This window comes from Coffea arabica, chromosome 5e (assembly GCF_036785885.1).
Source record: "Coffea arabica cultivar ET-39 chromosome 5e, Coffea Arabica ET-39 HiFi, whole genome shotgun sequence".
In the NCBI taxonomy this organism is placed as follows: domain Eukaryota; kingdom Viridiplantae; phylum Streptophyta; class Magnoliopsida; order Gentianales; family Rubiaceae; genus Coffea; species Coffea arabica.
In genome coordinates, this window is record NC_092318.1 from 42821992 (window position 1) to 42844629 (window position 22638).

Genomic DNA, 22638 nt, shown 5'->3' on the forward strand with positions numbered 1-22638 from the left:
CCAACCTTTTGCTACTTAAGGAAACGTTGGAGGTAACTTTGTCATTTCAATGCCCTTGATCGAGACATCTAGCCATATCATATTGACGGGGGAGGTAAGTGAGATTTTTGAAACTTTAAGGATGTTAGGTGATATTAGAATGAATCTCGAAAGAGGTTTCTGAAATTAACCCTAGTTATTATTCATTTAAGGCTGATAGCGTATATACTATCAATACATATGAGATTAATCCATACAATAATAATAAAAACACATTTAACAAACAATTTTTACTGAAAGCACTTCCAAATGAAGTATTTGTTTTATAAGCCATAACAATCTTAAACAGACGTAATTCGGTGACATGTCCACAGGTAAGAGGATAAATAGATATGCGTGTGCGTGCATTTAAATGGTAAATAGACGTGCGTGTGAATTAATTAGAGCCTATTAAGCAGAAATCTTTTAATTAAACCATGCACTAAAAGATATGCAACTTTACTCTATATATATACTCTTTCTCATTAAATCATCCTAATCAGCGCCCATAATCGACTAACAGAAATTAAAAAATATAAAATCCCAAGTATAGCATAACCCAATCTGTCCCTTAAAATTCTGAAAGTTATCCGAAGACAAATAGAATTCTAATTCAATATGTAATTGGTTAGTTACTAAATCCATATTTTAATCCGTCACGTTCTTTATCTCTACACAACTTCCATATTCAACCAAAAGGAGAAAACGAAAAGGTCTCTGCAATTATACAGAGTCTAAATTCTGCAACCCTTTTTCTTGCTCTCCAATAATTTATCAAATCTTTGATTAGCTAAATTTCCATAATAGAAAACCCAATTCTTTCTTATAAATTGATAACTTCATATGTAAAACATCATAAGTTCGTTGAACTTTTCAGGGAATTTTTTTTTCAATGGAGGGCAGCGGAACAAGTTGGGCTGATCAATGGGGTACGGGAAAAACTGGTGAAGAGGACAAGAAGAAGAGATTGATAAAGAAAAGTGGAAAAAAGATGGATGATTTCAAGAAGGTGGCTTCTGCAGGTTTTGTTAAGGCTAAGGCAGTAGCTGTTTTTGGGGCCAAAAAGGTCAAGACTGGAACATCTTTGGGAATCAAGTGGATAAAGGATCAATCCCAGAAAAGAAAATCATCAAAGTGATTCTTGTAATTTTCACCTTTTTTAAGTTCTTGGGGCATTTGAATAGGCAGTTTCAGAGAACTGTGGATTGGTTTGCTCAATCGACTAGAAACAATGGAAAGTGGTTTATGAGTTTATTTTTTTTTTCTTGTTTTATATGTATATTCTGCAGCTTATATATGTTCTTGTTGAAGTATAATTTTAGACACGGTTTTATGCTCAATTTTCATGATTTGCACAGTAAATTTTAAAAATTTGTGTCTACTTTTTTTTTGGCAATTTTGTGTTTGTGTTAGATTACCAAACCATGTAGTGATTACTTATTAGATGCTTGTAGCTTTTTATTGTTTGTTTTAAACAAGAACAAAGTGAAATCAGAATTAAAAATCTTCCGCAAAATCGAAAAAAAATTTAGAGTGGGTTCGGTTAGCGTTCGAATGAGGAGCCAGATTTGGTAAAGATTCGGGATCCAGTTTTGATATTGAAACACAGTTGGCCGGTGAGTTAGATAAGAGGTAACTTTGAGTGCTAAGTTGGAACTTACATTATTGAGCAATTTAAATAGGCTCAAAGACGAATTTGTAAATTTGAATTTAATATAAATGTTACTCATGAAGAAGGAAAATAGGTTCACGAGTACAAGGCTACGTCCCACGTTCATTGAAAGATTGATAAAAAGCGCTTAATATATAAGTAATTGCTCAAAACTTTTTAATTTAATTTTTTTTGGATGAAAATTAAATTTCTGACTTAGATGGTCAAGATACATGTACCTTCTCTAGTAATTGTGCCTTTTTTAGACTGTTCATTAAAGATTGCTATTTAGCATAGAAGCTTTACACAGCATTTCATTATATGTGCAGAAGCCCAATCTCAACCTGGAAATGTAAGAACATCAATTGGAGTCATCTACAATCTGGGTTTCCCTGTAGGAAACATTCAGTATTTCGACCATACAATCTCGTTTCTATGTGGTCCGTGATGAATGTTGTTCCCATCATACAAAGTTTGGATTAAAATCATCCTTCACTCAAGAAGCTGAATGACGTTAAAATAAATCAAATTTATTATAAAATCGTTTTGAGTTTGATCAGCAAATTTTCAATTTTAATTTGCATAAAATCGCTGAAAGACGAATGCCTTTTGTATATCATTACAGACCAACATAGAAACGAGAAAAAACAGAAAACAAACAAACATGCATCCACATTCATATGAACACAGACTGCAATTACTAAGCCACCATAATGTCAGTAAAATACTAAGATTTAATAATAAAAGTTTCCATCCCAACATTTTATCTTTGGTTGGGAGACATTAACATCAGCGAATATTTACAAACGATCCACCATTGTACAGGTTCTTGGATAAGCATCTTAAAAGCAACCAAACGTGTTCTCCCCACTGTAGGTCATGTAAAGGAAACCATCTTCGTCTTTGTTTTCCTCATAAATTGCAGACATCATAGCAGCTGTAACAATGTAGAATGGAATTAATGCACAGTAATTAAGGGAAATATACTAGAGCACAGTGGTGGGAAAAGCTCCATACCTGTGGGTGGTAAAACGTTCTTCACAAATATGAAGATTGCCTTCTCAGGACTGAGCTTGATCCTCTTCCGGACCACGTAGACAAACTGACCGACAGTGAGATCAGCGGGAACAAGGTATCTGAACATACACAGAGGATGATTCACCTTTCAAGAGGAAAATTTAATGGTGGAAAATCTTAATTCTGATTCAGCTTAAACACCAAAATCAATAACAGAGAACCAAAACCAAGTAAAAAACCCAGGTGCATGCTGCATTCAACTTAAAAATTTTACTGCAATCAAGCAACTCAACTCTTCAATAAGTCATGCTGCAGACAGATAAATGCGTCAAACATCTAAAACAAAGTTCCTAATTCTGTGCATCTATGCCATCAATGGCACACTAATGCCCAGAGGTATCCAATGGACCTCCACTCACTGTCAATCTCACAAGCATGCCCAAACTCTAAGCCAAAGTATGTTTTATATAGCTACAAGAGGTAACAGATAGACAAGGGTCTTGATCAACAGACAAACCATCCGGAGTTGAAAGGGAAAGGATTCTGTACAAACTTATTAAAATCAATAAAAACTTCCAAGAGTTATTAAGACATCGGAGAGGAAACACCCACCGTGGCCCCTCCCTGTGTCCACCCTTAAATACCACCACAAGTTTAACTGGGCAACCACAATGCACAAAAAAGACAGAGAAAAACAGGAATATGAACTCTTCATTTGTTGCAGATGTGGAGATAAATCTTCACAATTTGACGCCAATTAAAGTAGCAGACCCCAAAAAAAGTAAAACAATATAGTATATGCACAACTTTTTAGTTATGAATGCTAACAAAGAATCAAAGTTTCAGGTAAAATGAACTGACTTCTTTTTGTCGATATCAGGAATATCTGTCTTCTCAGCCCTTTCCACAATCACCTACAATTCAGCAGAGATAAGTCAACAACTAAACTTACATCTAAAAAAATTTCACCATAGGGCCATTACTGACAGAAGTCTTACTGGAATTCTATCAGGATACTTCTCCCTGATGCGTGAAGCTTCTGCTTGCCTCCTTTCTGACATGAAAAGTAAACCAATCTTAGAACAGCAGACAAGAAAACAGGGTAGGAGTTCTACTCCACAAAACCATCAATTTAAACAACAACAGCACAATTCCCAGGTTTCAAACAAGAAATGTATCAACAATTCGTTCAGACTTTAAGCTCCTAAGGAAACAACATGATCAATACGCTCACCAATGAAAGTCTACAAAAACAGAAATTTCTTAACAGAAGGATACATCAGTTAACCTAAACCTAATGGACCAAAGAAAACAACACATTTAGCCATATAAACATAGGACATCCACAAATCAGCCCCCAAAAGAAGTTCAGCACATCTACAGCTACCTAGATTGTCAGTTTACAGAATCATGTTCTATCCTCTCTCAGACATGTCTAGGAAACAATGTTCGTGACAGGCATGTGAACCAAAATCAGCTACCACACCTCAAATCATATCATTGTAATCTTACAAATACATATAAAACCCAAACCCAAAACCTTCACATTTATTCACAATTCATAACAAACAAAAATTTAATCCTTCAATGCAGTCCATTACCTTAATTTCAGGACATTAACAGAAATTTCATGTCAAAGCCTGAATAAAGTTCCTAATATCCCCTGTTCTTTCCTATCAACCAGACATAGTTACATTAAAAAGAAAAAAAAAAGAACACTGAAGAAACAATCTATCACAAAATCACTTTCTACACCGAAAACCACAAAAAAAAAAGGAAAAAAAAAATCCAAGAAAATTATATGCGTTAAATAGTCAATTATCAAGCTAGCAAAAATACTGTAAATTTTCCTTCTTTTCTTCCCCATATGTTTTCTTCATCCGAAAATTTGTTATCACCCATAATTGAATCCATACCACCAAATTAAGTACCAAGAAAACCCTAGATCAAAAATCGCAAAATTTCTCGAACCCTTTAACCGTACCACCAAGGGAAGGGAAAAAAAAGTGAAACCCAGATCAAACATTGCAAAATTTCTCGAATCCATCAATCTAAAAGTCATAAACATCCAACAACTCAATTCCTCTAATCAAGAGAAGTATAAACAACAATTAACAACAAAAAGAAACAAGTTTTAACAAAAAAGGGAGAACGGAATCTGAATCGAATAATGTACCCAGAGGATGTTCCAACTTGAAAGAGCTCTTAGCCATGCCCAAAGATCTTGAAACTTTTATCAGAAACTACAAAAGATGATCAATAATTTGTAGGAAATAAGACAACAAATCTCTCAATTGCAGCAGAACTGTAAAGGAGTAAATATATGTATATATATAATCGATTATAGAAGGAAGAAAAAGAGGAAGCAAACCGGATGAAAGAGCAAGGAAGGAGAGAAGAAGTGGCCTCCAAGAAAAGGAAAATCTTGGAACAAATAATTCAATAGTTAGGAGGTTTATCCTAACAGAGCAGAAGAATTGTATTTTATTATAATTAGGACAAGGAATGTCTTGGAAAATACGACTCCTGTACGGGAAGAGGAGTCTTCCTGATACGACGTCGTACCCTTTAAGTTTATCATTATTTTTATACCCTAGATTTTGGACCGAAGGAAAATTTGCAACTTAGTCCTTTTTAAGTTGAAACTTTGCATTTTGAAAGTTAAAACTTAAAAGTAATCCTATTGGTGGGATCTATTATACTAATATTATTATAAGTAACTTAACAGAGCAACGCGAACACCAATATAAAATTAGACCAAACTTGCAATTTTAAGACTAGATCCTAGGACTTTTAACTCTTGTTGCCCTAAAATTGATTGTTTTAACATTGGATAATAACTTCATTTGCAGTCGTGATCATTTTGATTGATTGACCATGTTTATTGAAATAAACTATATTGCTGTTTCTTTTATTTTTGTTGTTTTTTCATTGTACTTTTAAAGAGTATTATGCTTTGGGGTTAGCCGAAGAAACTAATAATTTTAATTATTTAATTTATTAAGAAGGTACGTATGATTTTCTTATAAATTTTCAGCTAATGAAAAGTAACCGATGTTATGTTACGAATATCAAGCTTTGTTACACTATCAAACTAAAGTTGAGCTAATTTGAACCAAAAAAGTCATGTTGGTTCTACTAGTGACATGGACAAAGGACAAGGGACGCCAACGCAATTTTCCTTGTACCTGATGAAAATTTGTTACTTCTAGCTTCTAGGGCTTTTTGGTTCATCCTTTTTCTTTTCTAACATAATATAACGACAGAAAAAAGAGATCACCCAATTCACCGCCAAGTGATGTGGGACGACCAACAACAACTTATGATGCTGTTGGCCACTACAAAAGTTTTAAGTGATTTTATGGAGTGAAAAATTAAGAGTTCAAATATTTTCTTCCATCAGTGGTAACATAACACTTAATATATGACTTCTTCTATATTTTTTTCAATCTGATCCTATAGTAATGTGATTTGGGAAAAGACAAAGGTCATGTTTGGATTGTACTCTTCTAAATTTTTTATAAACATATTACTGTAACGATTGGTATATGTGAGGTAAAAAGGTAATTGAAAAATATATATTCATAGAAAACGTAACAAATTTTCAAAAAAATTGCTTTCCAAAAAAGACTTTTACTTATTTATCATATTTCATACCCAAATCAAGAGTGTAATTAGAGTTTAATGTAGTTCATCCTACATGTATAAAAACGAAAAAGTCACTTCAAATTTTTTGATGAAAAATTGCAATCCAAACGACGTGGTCTACCGACCTTCTCCCTTTGGTCCATTTTAGCAATAAAATTAGAAAGAAGTTCCGCTGCATTGAACACCAAGATTAAGAAACCAAAGGCAATTATCTCCAAAAGTAATAGAGAAAGCCAAGAATAAGCAAATATGGTGTAGTATGAGATTCATACCGCAAAATGCCATATAGCCAATAGTTCCTTGAATAGGTAACCATCAGACTCTTCAAAAGTGCAAGCAGTGCTAACATATCACAGATACATGCTACTTCAATCTTCAACAGTCAACACCTCACTCCCCTGAAAACACCTACAAAATTTGCATATACAGATGCTACATATAAAGAACCGAGATGTTGATGGACTTCAGTAATGTATATATTGTTGTACTCTGCATAAAAGTTTACTGTCTCCAAAATTTGACCATAAGAATTAAACTTCTGTGCCAGAGGAAAAGTGGTCTTCCTAGGCAACAAGTTTTCTATGTTTACTGGTACCCAAAAATCACCAGAACTAGTCCTCTTAATATTATCTGGACTTCCTGGTAGATTCACCAATACTTCTGAGGTATTAGCCTTGGGACCCTTAACCCAAAATTTTCGAATTCTTCCAGCAACATACTCTGAGATAAGTACGAATGAGCCATCTTTACTAACTGCCACCCCATTTGGCCCTGAAAGCCCTGTTAGCAGAACTGTTCTTTGCCTCGTTTTTGGATCATATTTTAGTAGTCTTCCATTTGTGTCTCCACTGAGAAGGAATGCTGTCATATTCCTGCACATATTATTAGATAATTCACATCTCCAAATATTCATATATAGCATTAGCTTAGGGGTTAAACCTTTCTGCCCTGTGGGAATAAAAATTTTTCATACCGGCAAGTCTAGTTTTGTGACACGTGATAATGGTTTTACACATGCATCATGAATCTAAATCCGTTTAAGTGAAAAATTTATTACGCTATCATTGTACAGAAAATAAGACGTTATAGTAAAAATTAAACTAGGAGTAAGTAATAAATGAACGATATGATATATATTTTTTCCTCCACTTTTCCATACCATTAGTCCCCAATGGACTATAAAGTGAAAATGCAAAGTAATTTCGAATAGACATGTACTTGATTTTAAGGATTCCGGGGCCAATATCTGTGTAAAAAACTGTTCCGGTGACTGGATCAACATCAATTGCATCAGGAACATCAACAGGGACTCCATCCATGCTTGTAAGTGGAGTTGCATTCCCACCCTTTGGTCCAACAACCATGGGACCATGAAATGCATCAATAACGTACAAGTCCCCTGTCTTCTGGTCGAATTCCAGACCTATAGGCCTACCACATTTAGCTGCCAATTCAACATTGTCACCTGGAACTATGCCATCGCACAATTTCTTGGACCTATACCAAAATTGAAACAATCAAGCATATTCAAGATATACTTTCTAACCACTGTATCACTAAGTCACTTTTTGAATTGTAGATTAAATGTTCGAATTTTATTTGCAGTGAAAAAAATCTAAAAAAGGTGTCGAAATACTTCTTTGGTCTAGTAGATTCTTATATCTACTAAACCCCTTATACAGTTTCTTTAGGCTACTATCCCCCTAAATTAGAATAGATTAGGTTATAAAAAAACGTTATCGTTGTCGTGAAAAAAAATATTCAAAATATACTTTCTACTGCAATTATCATGCTTGATTTTAAAACATTTTTAATAAAAATTACAGCAGGTACCAAAGTGGAAATTTGTTCCTAATTTGCCATTTATCACCTCTTGCACTTAATACAATTTTCAATTTAACTTCATCTGGAAAAAAAAAAACTAATACAACAATCATTTTTAAACGAGTGCCAAATGAACAAACCATCTACAAATACAACTAAAATACTATATTATAGCATTGAAATTAGTTCATATATATTGTCAAGAACATGTACATACCTATTTGCAACTGTGGTGGCAAAATCTGTAAATCCAATTCTTGAACCTTGGTATTTTACGATTCTACCATCACTTAGACTGGTATAGGGGCCTCCACCATGTGGGTCGAAAGCACAAGCTTCAGAACCAATTGAAGGAAGGATGAGCTTCTTAAAGGAATGGGATGCATGAGCTTGAAGAGAGCAAGGGAAGCAGAAGAAAAACAGAAGAAGAAAACAGGAAAGCATGGCTCTTTAGGTAAAAGAATTGCTAGCTGATTGTTGAGCAAATTTGGTAAGGTCAGCCTGGAACTACTTGTAGAAGACGATGGTGACAAACTGATAAACACGAAAACTTCTTTGTTACCACACAAACTTATGACTTTAAAAATTTCAGTCAAGCATGGCAGCTCAAAATCCTGACCAGGAAAGAATAGTCAATGTCCTAGCAATCTATTGAAACTAGCAATCGATCTTGTAATGTAAGCTAAACTGCTCCATAGCACCCCCAAAAAAAAAAAGAACAAAAAAGATGGCAAGTAATCTTATCTCCAGAAGCACTTGCAAAAAATTCCTTCATTTCATGACCTTTCTTGTGGTGATAACCATTCCACTATGATTCAGGGTACCTAATTTGCCTTATAATTTCAACCATTTTGATTAAAATATGAACTTTAAGAAATCATTGTGTAAAATTTTGTGACGTACATAGTACATAAACATATCATTCTACATCAAGATGTGAAATTTCTGAGTATCATTGTGCATCAAAATGATAACAATAATATTACTACATCTCTTAGCAATTATGACTTGAGCATTTGTCAAGATTATAAATGGATTAATTCTATTCCTCTATGCTAATGTGCACCGTTGTATAGCTTTGTGGATCCTTGTCCGGATAATGTATACTTTTATCACCATGAAAACAATTATCGTTTCGACAAAAAAGAAAGAAAAAAGAGTAAATATGTTGGACAAGAATAACTTATTCTGTTGCAATACAACAAAATTCTGCCCAATTATTTTGACCAATAGAATACGATTCAATTTAACAAGTTAATGTGTCAAATGATTCAACCTCGATTAATCAAGTAATGCAACAATTTTGTAATATCCTTTAAATAAAGTAAAGCTAAAAGCATTAATCTGTCCAAAGCAAGGGATTGTTAGACTGGTTTCCAGAACATCCTCCATCTATTGGTTGCTCTTGCTAGTAATCTGCCTTTGGAATTATTTCAACAGCAGCCACAGTGGAAAGATTGACATATGTTTTGGACCAAACTTATGGCTGATCTGAGTTAATTAATATCTTCGTGATTTATCTCTGTGCATGTTGATTAATTAATTCAACAAGAATTCATGGATTTCTTTAACTTTTTTGTGATTATCACTTGACCATATCACTTGTTGGTATTTAATGATCCAGTAGCCTAAGAACTATAACGGAAAATTTTGAGAAAAGAAATATCAAGAACGAGAAGAGAGATTGAAAGGTGAAAGCGGAAATTATAGAATTCATAGGAAGCATGAAGGAAATACTCGTTTTATTAATTTACAGAAACAAAACAAAAAAGAAAAAAAAACAGTTGTTATTTCCAAAAGTTTTCTTGGCTAGACTTTGTAAGAAACCAAAGAAAGTCCAAAACAAAAACAAAATGTCCAGAGACATATAGAAAATTAACAAGATAAAATACATCGAAACGTGGAAGAAACATTATGGACTTAGTAGTGTAAAATTTCATCTTTTTGGTCATAACTCGTGATCAAAGTGTGAACTCTTCGGCAGAATTTTTGCATTTGAATTACTGATAAAAGCTTAGGATTAGGCAATGAACCCCTACCTATAAGACTGAAGTACGGACCTCTACCTATTTATCATGTAAAAAGTGTAAATTGAGTGTCTTTAGATCCGCGGACATTTGGACGAGACAATGTAAGGCAGGATTCTTTTGGACAGGTGAAATTTATTGCATCCTGATTTATGAAGGAACAACTTATTCTTCTTGTCTCAAAGGGTTGGTTTAATCCTCCGGAGACTTTAAAGGCTCCAAAACTTCTTTAGAAAAAAAAAAGTATCGTAGCGATTTGATGTATATGAAGTAAGAAGATGATTTAAAATTATGTTTATGGAAAATACAAAAGTTTTTTAATGAAAATTTTCTTTTCAAGCGAGGCATAAGAGTTTGGATCTCCTTATGAATTAGTAAACCATTTTGCTATCATATATAGGTCTGTACAAATTATAAACATTTTTTGAGGGATTTTATTCTTATAACCGGTGTGAAAACGAAGTACAGATTAGTTAGTAAAACACTTCTTATACTTCACTTGTAACTAGCTAAATATAAAATGTTCTGACGCAGTCATAAGACTTATTCTTTGCCTTCAGCCACCTACCTAACTACCTTCTCTAGCTATGACTCGGTTTCTCCAAATAAAAACAAAGCAATGAAAATTAAAGAAGTTCGGATATTGAAATACTAATGATTCAGAAAACAAAGGCAATCATCTCATAAAAACATAAAGAAGGACATAATAAATAGTTAATGTCCATCAACATTACCTATTTTGATATTTTCCTCGTATGTATTAGTATATCAGTATTCATGCCCTATTATATGATTTTTGTGCTTCGAAAGAATAGTTAAGACTTAAAAAGAGAGTGTAAAGGGCAAAGGGATTTTGTGCTACTATGGTAGGAGCCTCGGACTGAACAGAAAGCCAACATCCTCTGCCATCCTCCATAACCATTTAATGCAGAGAGTAAAAGCTCCAATTGTTTTTGCGTGAGCTTTTCCACATATGCTGCACCTTCTGAACTTTAATGTTTCAACTTCCTTAATTGCTTAGTAGTTGAAGAATTCAATGCAACTTCATCTCATTGAAATGTGACTCGTGCTCTCTTTTTATACAATAGTTTCCCAATGAAACAAAGCATCCCAAGCAACCAGTTGTCTTCAAAGTTGCCCTTGTGTCCCTGGAGATGTCTCTTTCAAATCTTCTTCTTTTTCCTTTCTCCTGCCTCAATACTTGTTCATCCTTCATCATGTTAAGGGGTTCTCGGATTTCAAATGGAACAAAGGCTTGTAAACATTGTGATTTTACGGGATATTGGTGCGGTTCAATGGCAAAGTAGGGTTCGAATTGCATGGAGCCAGCTTTTCTATTGAGCCGTGCCAATATCACGTTGTATTGTTTATCCAATATTTTCAAGCTTTATATTCATCATGGACAATTTGCCTTCCTCTTAATTAGCATATATAGATTATTTCTGTTCCATACATCACTTTCTTTAATTTTTCCTATATCTTCTTATTACATGTAATGCTCATTTTCTTGTGAAAAATGTTTGATGGCACGTCAATTTTGGGATATGACGAAGTTTTCAAGCATGATATAGCAAGGGGAGATGGAAAATCAACTATGCAGATGGTTAGTTTGACCCTGTTACTGCACAGAATCACAACTAAACTACAGGTGCATTTGTTGATTACTTCTAAAGTTGCAGCACTGTTCATTTTTTTTTTGTCCCTTCTTTTTCTTCAAAAAGCACAAAGGAAATTATCTGATCAAGGTTCATATTTGGTTTCCTACATAATGCCTGGAGGAATAAAAAGGGAAAAAAAAAAACAGAAGAATTGTGCATATAGAGTAAATGCTTTAGCAGATCAAAGTACATATTACCTTATTATTGGTTCCAAAATCCAGCTAGATAGCATTATGATGTTAGGCCAAGAGAAAGAAAAGACAAAATCCATGTCTAATACTATGACTTTTTATCATTCAGCTGCTGTACCTTTCTTGATTGATCTTTTTGAGTAATTAGAAAAACCGAACAATCAAATAAGATGACTCACTTTTTCGATAAGGACTTCATATCCAAATTTGTACAGAACTTTGACAAGTGAAAGAAATCAAGCCCTTTCATCTTTTGTGCCATGGCAAGCTGCAAATTGTTCACAAAAGATATCACAGTTTGTCACCTTTCAGCCTTTTTATCTTTAATGTCAAATTCACCTAGATTTCGTCTTCTTAATTATAGTTTTATCCTTTCCTTAACAAAATCCAGGTGAGATAAGCATAGAGATTGTACTAGATTACCAATTCAATTATGCGTGTTATCTAGATTTTTCAGTAACATTTTCCTGTGCTTGTGAAAAAGTGTATAAGGTCTTCAAGAAGGTCTACAAGTTAGGATACCACGTTCTAGTGCAAATCCTTGCTCATAACTGCAGAGATATCACAGATTGTCATTTTCAGAGTAGCTTAATTTCTACAACAAATTGATACTGTAACTGCAGGGAATGAAGCACATCATCCATAGGCTGCATAAATGGAATATGCTAAGGAAAGAAGGGACCATAGACTTTAAGAATGTGGTGCAGGCATGGATATTGAATTTGCTTTGGATTTTCTGAGCATCAGGACTGCAAGGCAGGCAGAATTTACTTTCAAATTTGTTTTGTATAATCATTTTTCTGTTTATTTCTTGACTTGGAGTGATGACAAATTGTATTAGGTTTCAAACACCAAAAGATTGGAATGAAAATTTTCAATTTAACTTTATTTAAGGAAAGCTCAGTCAAGAATTCACCAGCTATGGTGGGGGCAAATGGGCTAGATTTTCTTACAAATCCAATTGATAGATTTTGCTGTAAATCCATCCATTTCCCATAAACAAGAACTTCTGCTGATACATGATATCAGAAAGTCATATGGGGCAACAGGGCAAAGCATACAAAAAATTGCAGTAACTAGTAAAGAAGAAAAAAAATTGCCATCATCATCAAGTTACTTGCAAAAGATAAAGAAACAGTAATAAATCTAAGAAAAAGGGAAAGTAAGAGCACAAAAAATCTTGCATTTATTAACTTTTTATCTATACATACTATGTCTTACAATTTAGCATTTTTTGAGCAGTAAAAAAAAGGTACACTGAAAGCCATTTTCCCGCTATCGACTGCTTTGGCAGCCACCTTCTCTACTAAAATGGAGAAGGGCTAGGCTCTCTGTCTCTCTCTCTCTCTCTTCCCACTGTGTATATAACATTCTATACCCTGTATTCTCTTGCATGACACAGAAAACTAGCACCTAGTTCACGTTCCTTTTACTTCCTGAGATTGGAAGAAATGGCTGGTAATTCTTAAAAAGCAGCAGTCCAAATAGCATTTTCACCTTCCCCACAGCGCCGATGAACCTCCTTGATCCGATCTACAGACCGGCAGATGCCACTGCAGGTCCAGTCAAATGAAGCTACACAGATATTGCCAGCTTGTGCCTTCCATTCACAATCTAGAGGAACAAGTTATCAACGAAAGGAAAGCTCTGGTCAGAAGAGGGATATCATGAAAGTAGGACCATCATTAATTGATGATTATGTAAAACAGAATGCTTGGGATGAACAAAGTGGCCATGCATAAAGTCCTCGGCAGTAAAAGTGTAACAAAATTTTTCCTATGTGACTAAATCCCACATCCAAGATTGTTTTAAGGTATCAATTATCACTTGGACCCCCATGTGAAAGACGGAAAAAAAAAGTTTGTTGCCCAGATCCAGCTCAAAGTATCACTATTACATAAATCTGTCCCCAATTCATAAGTGGCAAGCAGGAATAATGCAGTTTCTGGAACCCACATAACAAAAATCTGTGCGTGGACATGTGATTTCTAGCATAACTGAACAAAGAAGTGCCTGTCAACATCTCAGAAAAGCTAAGCTCATAATGTTACCCTTGAGATTCCATCTTACTATGAAACTTCAACCAGAAGATTTTCCAATTTGATTCATATTGAAGTTCAACGCTGATAATTATATTTATTATGGCTGTGCTATGAACTAAGTGTTCCAGAAGTTGTTCTAGAGGTGGCAATTTTAGTCATATGATGATGGTAATGTCAATTTGCCTGCTTCATATACACCCGTACTCATATATATAAATGAAAGCTCAAAAGGAATCCTTCTGGAAAACCAGACTTAGTGTTCAACATATTGTCAAGATCTAAGAGAGTCTGACATATCAAATTCCGTGGTGCTTGAACTCATGTAAAATGTCACACTGCTTGGTTGATCAGAATTAGCATCTATATGGTAAGTTCTGCATAATTTTTAAACAAGGAATATATGAACACTGGAAAACTATGCAGAAGAAGCTGCTTACCAGGCGGAGTTCCACAGCATAATCTGCGATCATCAATATGCAGCACATCAAGCCCAATAAACCAAGATCCCAAAGACACATCTTCATTAGCATACTTGTGCAGTACATGCCTGTATACATCATGCAGATAATGATCAAAACTTTCCTCAGGAAAGTGAAAATCGCAAAATGCCTCGATTCTAATCGCAAGGCTACTTTTCACAAGAACACTTAACTGGTTGACAGAAATATAAGTAGCCAAATCTTTTGAAATGGCATATAATTGTCCTGTAGCATGACGGAAGTACTTGTTTCCTGCCTCCCCAAATTTCCAATATTCTGGTTCATGATATCTTACTCCCCTGTTCAATTTAGTCCAAGTAGAATGTTAGATGCTAAAGCTACTTCTCAATATTCAACGCACATCAACATGGATGCGATTTTATACATACTTCTGAGCAAGCACTGGTCCAGATTTCATGCAACCAATATATATCCTTGGTTTCTTCCTATGCCTTGCTAAAGTATCACCAAGTGTTGCTGCAACAATTTCAAGAAAAAAAAAAGATTAGATCATGTCAACAAACATAATGGATAAGGAGATGCTAGAATTTGTATGAAGCTATAATACAACTGGCGTTGTTTCACTGGGATGTGCTCACACCTAATATCCTTTTTACAAGAAAAATGACCCATTGCTTAAAAGATTATAACCCAATTGCTTTAGAGATTATCTTTCTCATAATCATTGTCTAGTCTAAGAATGACCATCAAATTTCAGGGGGCATAACTCATTTTTAAAACACCATAAAGCCCATATGAAGGAACATCTGAACTGGCACTCAAACATACTTTTTCAACCCATTGATTGTTTTTGGCCTCCTGCATTAGTTCCAATCCCCAGCCGCCAAAGGTAAGTTGTTACTTATCTCTACAACCATTAATTCACATCTGTATCACCAAGAATCAACAATGGCACATGTTTAAAACCACCGGATTACTGTCTTCACCACTACTATTTTCACTGCAGTGTCATTTTGTAGCAGCTATGACCAATGACATAGCTGTGGATGTAGTGACGGCAATAGCAGCGACGAAAGTGGTAGGTAAAAGTTGCTCACTGGAATTTGTGGTGCAAAAGGCAGTGAAGTAGTATTGGTGTGCAACAGACCTTTCAAGGGAGGGTATCAACTCTAAAATATTAATCAAATAAAATAAAGAGAAGTAGAATTGCTCTAAAACATTTCTACAGAAAACTATTCTCCTACAGGGATCATCTTAAACCCTACCAAATAAAGAATAGAATAAATTCAAAACATGCAAGAAACAAATTAAATCTGAAAATGCTGCAGTTCATATAGGAAAAGTAAGAGTCTTATAAGCCCTCACGTACCTATATTTACATGCACATCATCGTCAACTTTGACATAGTACTCTGCATCCCACATAGTAACAGCAGTAGCAAAGTAAGACTTTGTCTTTGCAGATAATTCAAGGTATCCCTCAACATGATCCTGCTCAGGTGGCAGAAATGAAAATATGATCTAGTCTGTACAAGGGACAGAAGCGGTCTGTTGCAGCATTTTCAGCAAGATGAGCATAAGAACCATTACCAGCCTCATGAAATCTCCATGCTTCTTGTTCTCAGCTTCAATAGCTCTGTCCAGTATTCCTCCTAACGTGGCACTGCATTGTCAAAGTAGAGAAATCAAATAAGATAAAAGGACAGAGATAGAAAAGGAATACGTGTTATAGACCTGCATCAAGAAGATGAAGCACAAGAAATCCTAGAGAGTAATTTCAGCGTATGATCCAAAATCAGAAAGAAAATATCAACCGTTGCTCTATCTACTCAACTCAAGCATGCCTGCTTACATGATATTCTGGAACTAAAAAGGATACAAAGCTTTCACACATACAGTTAAAATTAGCAGTGCAGAGATTCAGATTTTTGCTTGGAATACATAAGAGTATGATCTTTCCCCCATTCCAACCAAAGAATTACCAAAAACGGGGCCTTTTCTACGTCAGTGTGACAAATCCAATGTGAGAAAGCTCTCAGCAGATCTTGGCTTTTTCCAATTTAAGGAAATTGAAGGAGAGAATTCGATGCAAAGCTAAAAGAAAAAAATCAGAATCATATTAATTTTGGCATTTTGGAAGTTAGTCAGATTATACTTGCTCTGAACCTCAAACACGAAAATTTTTGAAGGACAGAATCCTTCCACTACATCCTCTGGATCAATTGGAGAATGTAACTATTTCTGTGCATTTCCATTTTTGGAGATGGTCTTTATATTCAGCTAATAATATTTAAAGAAGTTGTTTCAATGTAAAGAAGTGTTGGCACAGAACAGGTGCAATATGATGAACTCAAACAAACGCGTTCATAAACACGATGAAGTAACAAGTATGATAACTGAAACGTCCAAAGAATGTAGAAATCACCTGTGACCAATAACAAAGCGAATGATGACTCCTTTCTCTTCTTCCATTTTCCTTCTTTTTTCACCTATTTTACAATTTGAAGCATTACTTTATCCAGTACCAGTTCAGAGAAATAAGTTGGACTAACAGAAAATTGTCCTAGATCTCTGGGAGGTGAAAAGGGAAGCAGAAAGCACGCACAAACCTTGGGGCATCCATGTTGCACGAACAGAGTCCCTTCTTTTTCGGCTGCTAAATGCAGTATTTATTCCCACAACCATAAAATATTTTCTTCTGCCAGACGATCCAGTCTTCTCCATGTCTTCAGATATTGGAGATCCGCTGAGAATCGACTCTTGAGCTGCCTTAGCAGCAGCTAACTTCATCTCCAAATTTGAAATTGTCTTGTCCAATGTCCTACAACATAGAAATAAGAAGAAAGATCAATTTGAAGAAATCAATGTCAACTGAGGTGCACCAAGAAAATAAGACATTTTAAGCCGAAAAGAAAAACGGAAGAGAACCCACTGTATGGCTTGCTGACTTTTAGAGGGTTCTCCCAAAATGTCCTTAGAATCCCTTTTTACATACTTCTGCTGCAACTGGAAGCAGAATCATCACAATATAATCAAGAAAAAATATCAGAGTAAATTCAGCTGTAAGGGACATAGTACCGTCAAGAACAGATTGTACTCACAAATTTAGGATTACAACCCTCTGAAACTAAGTTTAGGCTCTCTCCTTCTACTCCTGCACTTCTTGTGATACCCTTTGATTCAGGCACCGCCCACATTCTGTCCACAATGATGTTCAATATTGTAAACTTATCCTATATCAATATTGGAAATGTGCAAACACGCAAAAGCTACGCCAAAACTGAAAAACAAACAAAGTATGCAATATAGACACAGATAAAAAGAAGTCGAGAAGAAGAAAGAGAAGTCGGCATGAAACATGAAAACTTAGATAGGGAAGTATAAAATACATTAGATGAAGATTTTGTTAGAGATAAAGGCATTTAAAAGAAAATTCCCCAGTTCAGATCTAAAATCTACCCTGGCCAACAAATAAACAAATTCAAGCCATCATGCATGAGTCAAAAACATAACAAGACGCAAAACACAAGACGAGAGATTATAATTCGTGAAATTGCTAAATACCAATCGACAATCCACTCAATTCAGCCTCCATCATTGAATTCAAACACCAAAATGACTCAAAACTTATAATACCTCCCAACTTATTGAGAAATACATATCACCATGAAATGGTACGGTTCAATCATCAAGAAAATACTGAAACACGCGCGAATTTCCTCGAAACAGCAACGAATTGTATCCGAACAAGCTGCAAATTTTATCAAATACCAAAAATGCAGTCTAAAGAACTGGATAGCCCACAACAACTAAAAACCGACATCAAGAAAAAATCGTAACTCAGCAAAATTCAAGAAACCGACAGAAGATTTGTATTTGCAAAAAAAGATTCAAATTTTACCTATTAGTGAAAAACATTCCAACACAGAAACTACCAATACAGAGAAAAATAGTCCATTTTTGAGATATGACGCTTCTCGATGGTTGCTGCTCTCCTCCTCTGCTCTTGAAAGACATTTCCTATACAATTCTCTCACGTCTCACTCAACCAAATGGAATTTCACCAAAAACCCATCTGCCAAATGCGACAAACGAACCAAAACAAAAGAGCCCAGAATCAAAATTCCCCCTAATGCTCAGAATTCAATCAGAGTTTCTAACAAGAAAGTCAGCTCCAGAAACCAGTACTAACTCAGAAAATTCTGGAAAAAACAGAGCCTGCAAACTATTAAATGCTGGAAAAGGATGCCTTGTTTGCACTTCTAATTTGTTGCCTTCTTTCTTTTATCTTTTGCTTTGTTATTATCTCTCCTCCTCTCTCTACCTGTCTCTCTCTCTCTTTCTGTCTCCCTTTTAACAGTGCCTTCGTAGCACACTTTGCAGGGAAGGCACTTGGAACAGAAGTGAGAGAAGACTTCCTAACTGCTCGTTTCTATAATTTTCCAATTTTACCAAACAGTCATTTTCCGAACCTTCCCTATTAAAATAGTCCTTTAACTGCTTTTACTATTGCATAAGTGCCTCACATCTTCTTGAATGTGAATTTATGGGCAGCTTTCATTATCCCATCCTGTCTTCTTCATGAAGAAAAAAGAAAACTAAATGCTATTCTTTAATAATAAATCAGAGAAATCATTAGACATTGTTGTCAAATTGAGAAAAGAGCTTCGAAATTTATTTGTCCCATATAATGGGTGGCTAGTCGAACTCTTATTTTATATTATCTCAACTATTATCATTTTCTTTTCTTTTTTTTTGCTCGAAGCCGACTTTTTAATTATGATTTTACAAAATTAGTTATGGTTATAAGAATTCATTACATGAATATGTTCTAGATTTGTGATTTTCAATTTCTAGAAAATCAACCTTAATAGAAATCCAAAGTTCTTGAGAATGTTTGTTATAATTCTATCTTTTTTTCTAAAATCTAAAAAAAAAAATGAATTAGAGTTTCTAGTGAGTTTATAGGTCCAGCTACTATTAAATATTGAAAAAAAAAGACTATATAGTAAAATGAGAATATTTTAATAGATGAAACAGATGAATTTGATTCTTTTGTTTATCTTCTCTTTTTTTCTTTTGGTGCGAGGAACTAGATTCTCACTCCATTCACTGCTCACGATTCTCTTTTTTTTTTTTTTTTTTTTTTCTTTCTAATCCTCCTATCCCTTCCCTCACTAGTAACGACTAATCACAATATTCGAACTCTGAAATTAAAATTGAGAAAAATTTTAAGAGCCTTCTCTTAATTATTGCGCCAATCTCAGTGATTATACTCATGATTCTTAATTTTTTTTTTTGGGGAATTGTTCATAAATAATGGAATAGATATTTCCACTTTTATCATATAGCCTCTCAAATTCATATATCATCCTACCTACTACCCCTCCAGTGATCGCGGTAGATTGGTTCTTGTTTATTGATGCATTCTCAACTCGTCAATTGACTTTATGTACGCACAGTACCAAATGCGTAGGTGTATCAATAATAGTGACATTTAATGAGGAGCAAACCTGCAAGAAGTCTTTGATATTAACATAATATTGTATTATGCACTATTTTATTAGATTGCAAGGATATCACCAAAATTCTTTATTATTCTAGGATTTTCTAGAATTTTGAAAGCATAACTTCCCTCAACATATCCAAATTTTGTAAAACAATAAACATTGAATTTTCTCTTTTTTTTATTTGTTTTGTATCTCAACTTTTTTCAATTGGACGGATAAAACCTACTAACATATATACATATACACATATATACATACATGCATACGTATATTCATGAACACACTTACAACTGAATAAAAAGAAAAAAAATACTCAATGGTTTACCCGACATGTTGCTTTTGTGAGTTTTTCTTTTAACCTTTAGTAGCAACTGTCAGTTTATAAAAAGTTAATTCTTGTTTAAGCGTGGAAAAAAGTGTGTTCTTATGAAGATTGAGGTTGTTAACCGAAGTCCTAAAGCGAGCATGAGAGCATCACATTCAATGAAGCTGCCTTTGTATTTCTGTGTTCATTTTTTTTTCCTTTTCCTTTTCCCTGACTTGCCAATTCGATACATAAGTCTTTGTCCTTGGCTAAAGAAGCACAAGAATTTATTAATAGACCCACATATATGTCTTACAAATAAAAATATGTGGTAAACTATTAAATAGGAATGAGAAGGATTTTTTTTTTTTTTTTGGAAATGAATGAGAAGGTTGACTGCGTGGTCCTCGTTGGATGACATGTACGTAATTGTGAAAATGACTTGCTAATTTCATACGTATATATGTAGTGTATAGTAATTTACATGTCCGGGTACTTACATATATATTATGTGACTAGAAAATGGTTTTCAGAGTTCTTTCTGCTGTGAATTCAGGGTTCGAATCCCAATCTTGAACTTGATAGTTGAGGATAAAAAGGATGTAGAGATGGTAGGAGGTTTAAAAAATAAAACTTATGTAATTTCTATACTTTTTAGAGACTAGATATGCACCATATTGTAAATCCTTATTGCATCTAGAAAGGTGAAAAAGAGCATTTCCTAATTTCCTGAATTCTTGAACCATATTGCCGGATTTTATATGTAAATAATAGCTGTTAATTAGTTTAATGTTTAGTTTAACCGTAGAGGATTACGCAAGTTAGCGAGTCAACAGTGTAGCTAGTTGACCATGTTCTGTGATATATTTTACTTCCTTTGCTTTCTTGGATTGATAAAGAAAGACCTGGCTTATATTACGAGGGTTTGGTCAAGAAATAGTTTATTCAACAAATTCAGTTGACTTGATGCAATTAATCCCTTTGGGCACAAACTTTTGTTGACTGCTTTGCTGGTTTGCTTATGACTTCTCCTTAATTTCAGGGAAAAGAAAACATTTGTGTATAACTATAATTAGCCCATGATTAGGCGAATTAATCTCGAAGATTAGGTGGGGTTATATACAAATTTAATTTGAGTTATCATTCCACTTTTGGAACTGGCCTTATATCGTACTAGGGGAGGCTATAGCGTGTCCTAGGAAGTAATCACCAGCACAAATTCGCTGTTTTCTTGTTTATTATATAGAATATAATAAACATTATTCTCTTTTGACCTTGGACAACTTCTTCTCGTACAGCATACGTACATCATTCATCTATTGTGATTTTTTTCATTCTTAAAAAAAAAAAAAGAAACTATTGGGGTGTTTTTTGAGTTCATTGAAGAAACTTAAACCTAGGATCCCAAGATTGAGACACTTTTTCGAAAAATTATTTTGCATATTCTCCAAGCACATTTTCTAATCGTAGTCAAATAATTTCAGTAACTTCACATACACCACATTTCAAAAAATGCTATAATGTAATTATTTGAGAATTGCAATCCAAAGGGGAAAACTTTAACCATAACCTACTATTTTCTTGTCAGCTATTAAAATTACCTATATCACCTTTCTGTTTCAAATTGCCCCCAAAAGAAATACTCATTATTTTGAATCTTAAGAAGATCAAGGTTAAAATCATAAACTTGGATATATCCTTAATATACTAGTATTACTATGTGATTTGTTTGACATATACAATAATGAAAGATTAGGCCAACCAAAGATGCAGTGTTGAAGAGGCTAGAGGTACAATATATTTGTACTCATACCAAATTCAGACAATGACATCCATTGATACGATTATATGGTCATGTATTTAGTCTTTCATGTTGAGAATGGTTTTTTTTTTAAATTATTTCATAAACATATTATTTTTTTGTTATTTTCCAAATAATATAATATAGACTGTATTTTAATTGAAGGATTTAACGTAAAATTTGAAATTCTCTCAAATCTCTCAAGATTATTTTAATTACGTAGGAGGTAATTGGATTTATAATCCACTAATTATTTTAATGCTTAAATAAAATTAAATAATTCATATACTATAACTTTAAATACTTACCAATTAATCCAAATAACCTAGAGCGATTTGAGATATTTTCAAATTATTCGTCAAATCTTTTAATCCAAACGAATCATAAACGAAACTTCTCAAATAATCTTCAATCCAAACAGACTATTTGAACCTCTACAATCATTAAAAGCAAATGGAATAGAAATTTTACTATCCTGTTTCATTCTTTTCTAGACAATAAGCATCTG

At 34.1% G+C, this 22638-nt stretch overlaps 3 protein-coding genes and 1 long non-coding RNA gene across 7 annotated transcripts; 1 reads left to right on the plus strand and 3 right to left on the minus strand.

Annotated features, from left to right (window-relative positions):
- The first annotated feature begins 539 nt into the window (after positions 1-539).
- On the plus strand, positions 540-1358 carry LOC140006295 (uncharacterized). Its single transcript, XR_011813934.1, has 2 exons — positions 540-731; positions 896-1358. It is a non-coding gene; the product is annotated as an uncharacterized lncRNA (long non-coding RNA).
- Positions 1359-2383: 1025 nt separating this feature from the next.
- LOC113688169 (autophagy-related protein 8C-like) lies at positions 2384-5207 on the minus strand. Its single transcript, XM_027205873.2, has 6 exons — positions 5058-5207; positions 4863-4929; positions 3685-3740; positions 3548-3600; positions 2687-2805; positions 2384-2606 (listed from the first exon to the last, which is right to left on the minus strand). Exons 2-6 carry the CDS (start codon positions 4897-4899, stop codon positions 2512-2514), a joined length of 360 nt encoding a protein of 119 aa, XP_027061674.1. The 5' UTR covers positions 4900-4929; positions 5058-5207; the 3' UTR covers positions 2384-2511.
- Positions 5208-6574: 1367 nt separating this feature from the next.
- On the minus strand, positions 6575-8792 carry LOC113688168 (protein STRICTOSIDINE SYNTHASE-LIKE 12). Its single transcript, XM_027205872.2, has 3 exons — positions 8376-8792; positions 7553-7831; positions 6575-7206 (listed from the first exon to the last, which is right to left on the minus strand). The coding sequence occupies exons 1-3, from the start codon at positions 8600-8602 to the stop codon at positions 6717-6719; spliced, it is 996 nt and encodes a 331-aa protein (XP_027061673.1). The 5' UTR covers positions 8603-8792; the 3' UTR covers positions 6575-6716.
- Positions 8793-13197: 4405 nt separating this feature from the next.
- Positions 13198-18928, minus strand: LOC140003867 (probable beta-1,3-galactosyltransferase 2). 4 transcript variants are annotated; one of them, XM_072048697.1, is made up of 12 exons: positions 18708-18928; positions 18417-18590; positions 17617-17713; positions 17448-17521; positions 17125-17336; positions 16941-17004; positions 16106-16178; positions 15886-16006; positions 14945-15032; positions 14729-14854; positions 14514-14623; positions 13198-13648 (listed from the first exon to the last, which is right to left on the minus strand). In XM_072048697.1, the coding sequence occupies exons 2-12, from the start codon at positions 18530-18532 to the stop codon at positions 13500-13502; spliced, it is 1230 nt and encodes a 409-aa protein (XP_071904798.1). In that variant the 5' UTR covers positions 18533-18590; positions 18708-18928; the 3' UTR covers positions 13198-13499. The 4 variants fall into 4 exon arrangements, with proteins under 4 accessions (XP_071904798.1, XP_027061572.1, XP_071904799.1 ...); XM_027205771.2 differs by having other exon boundaries at positions 17448-17512; positions 18417-18928; XM_072048698.1 differs by having other exon boundaries at positions 17448-17515; positions 18417-18928.
- Between the last annotated feature and the right edge of the window lie 3710 nt (positions 18929-22638).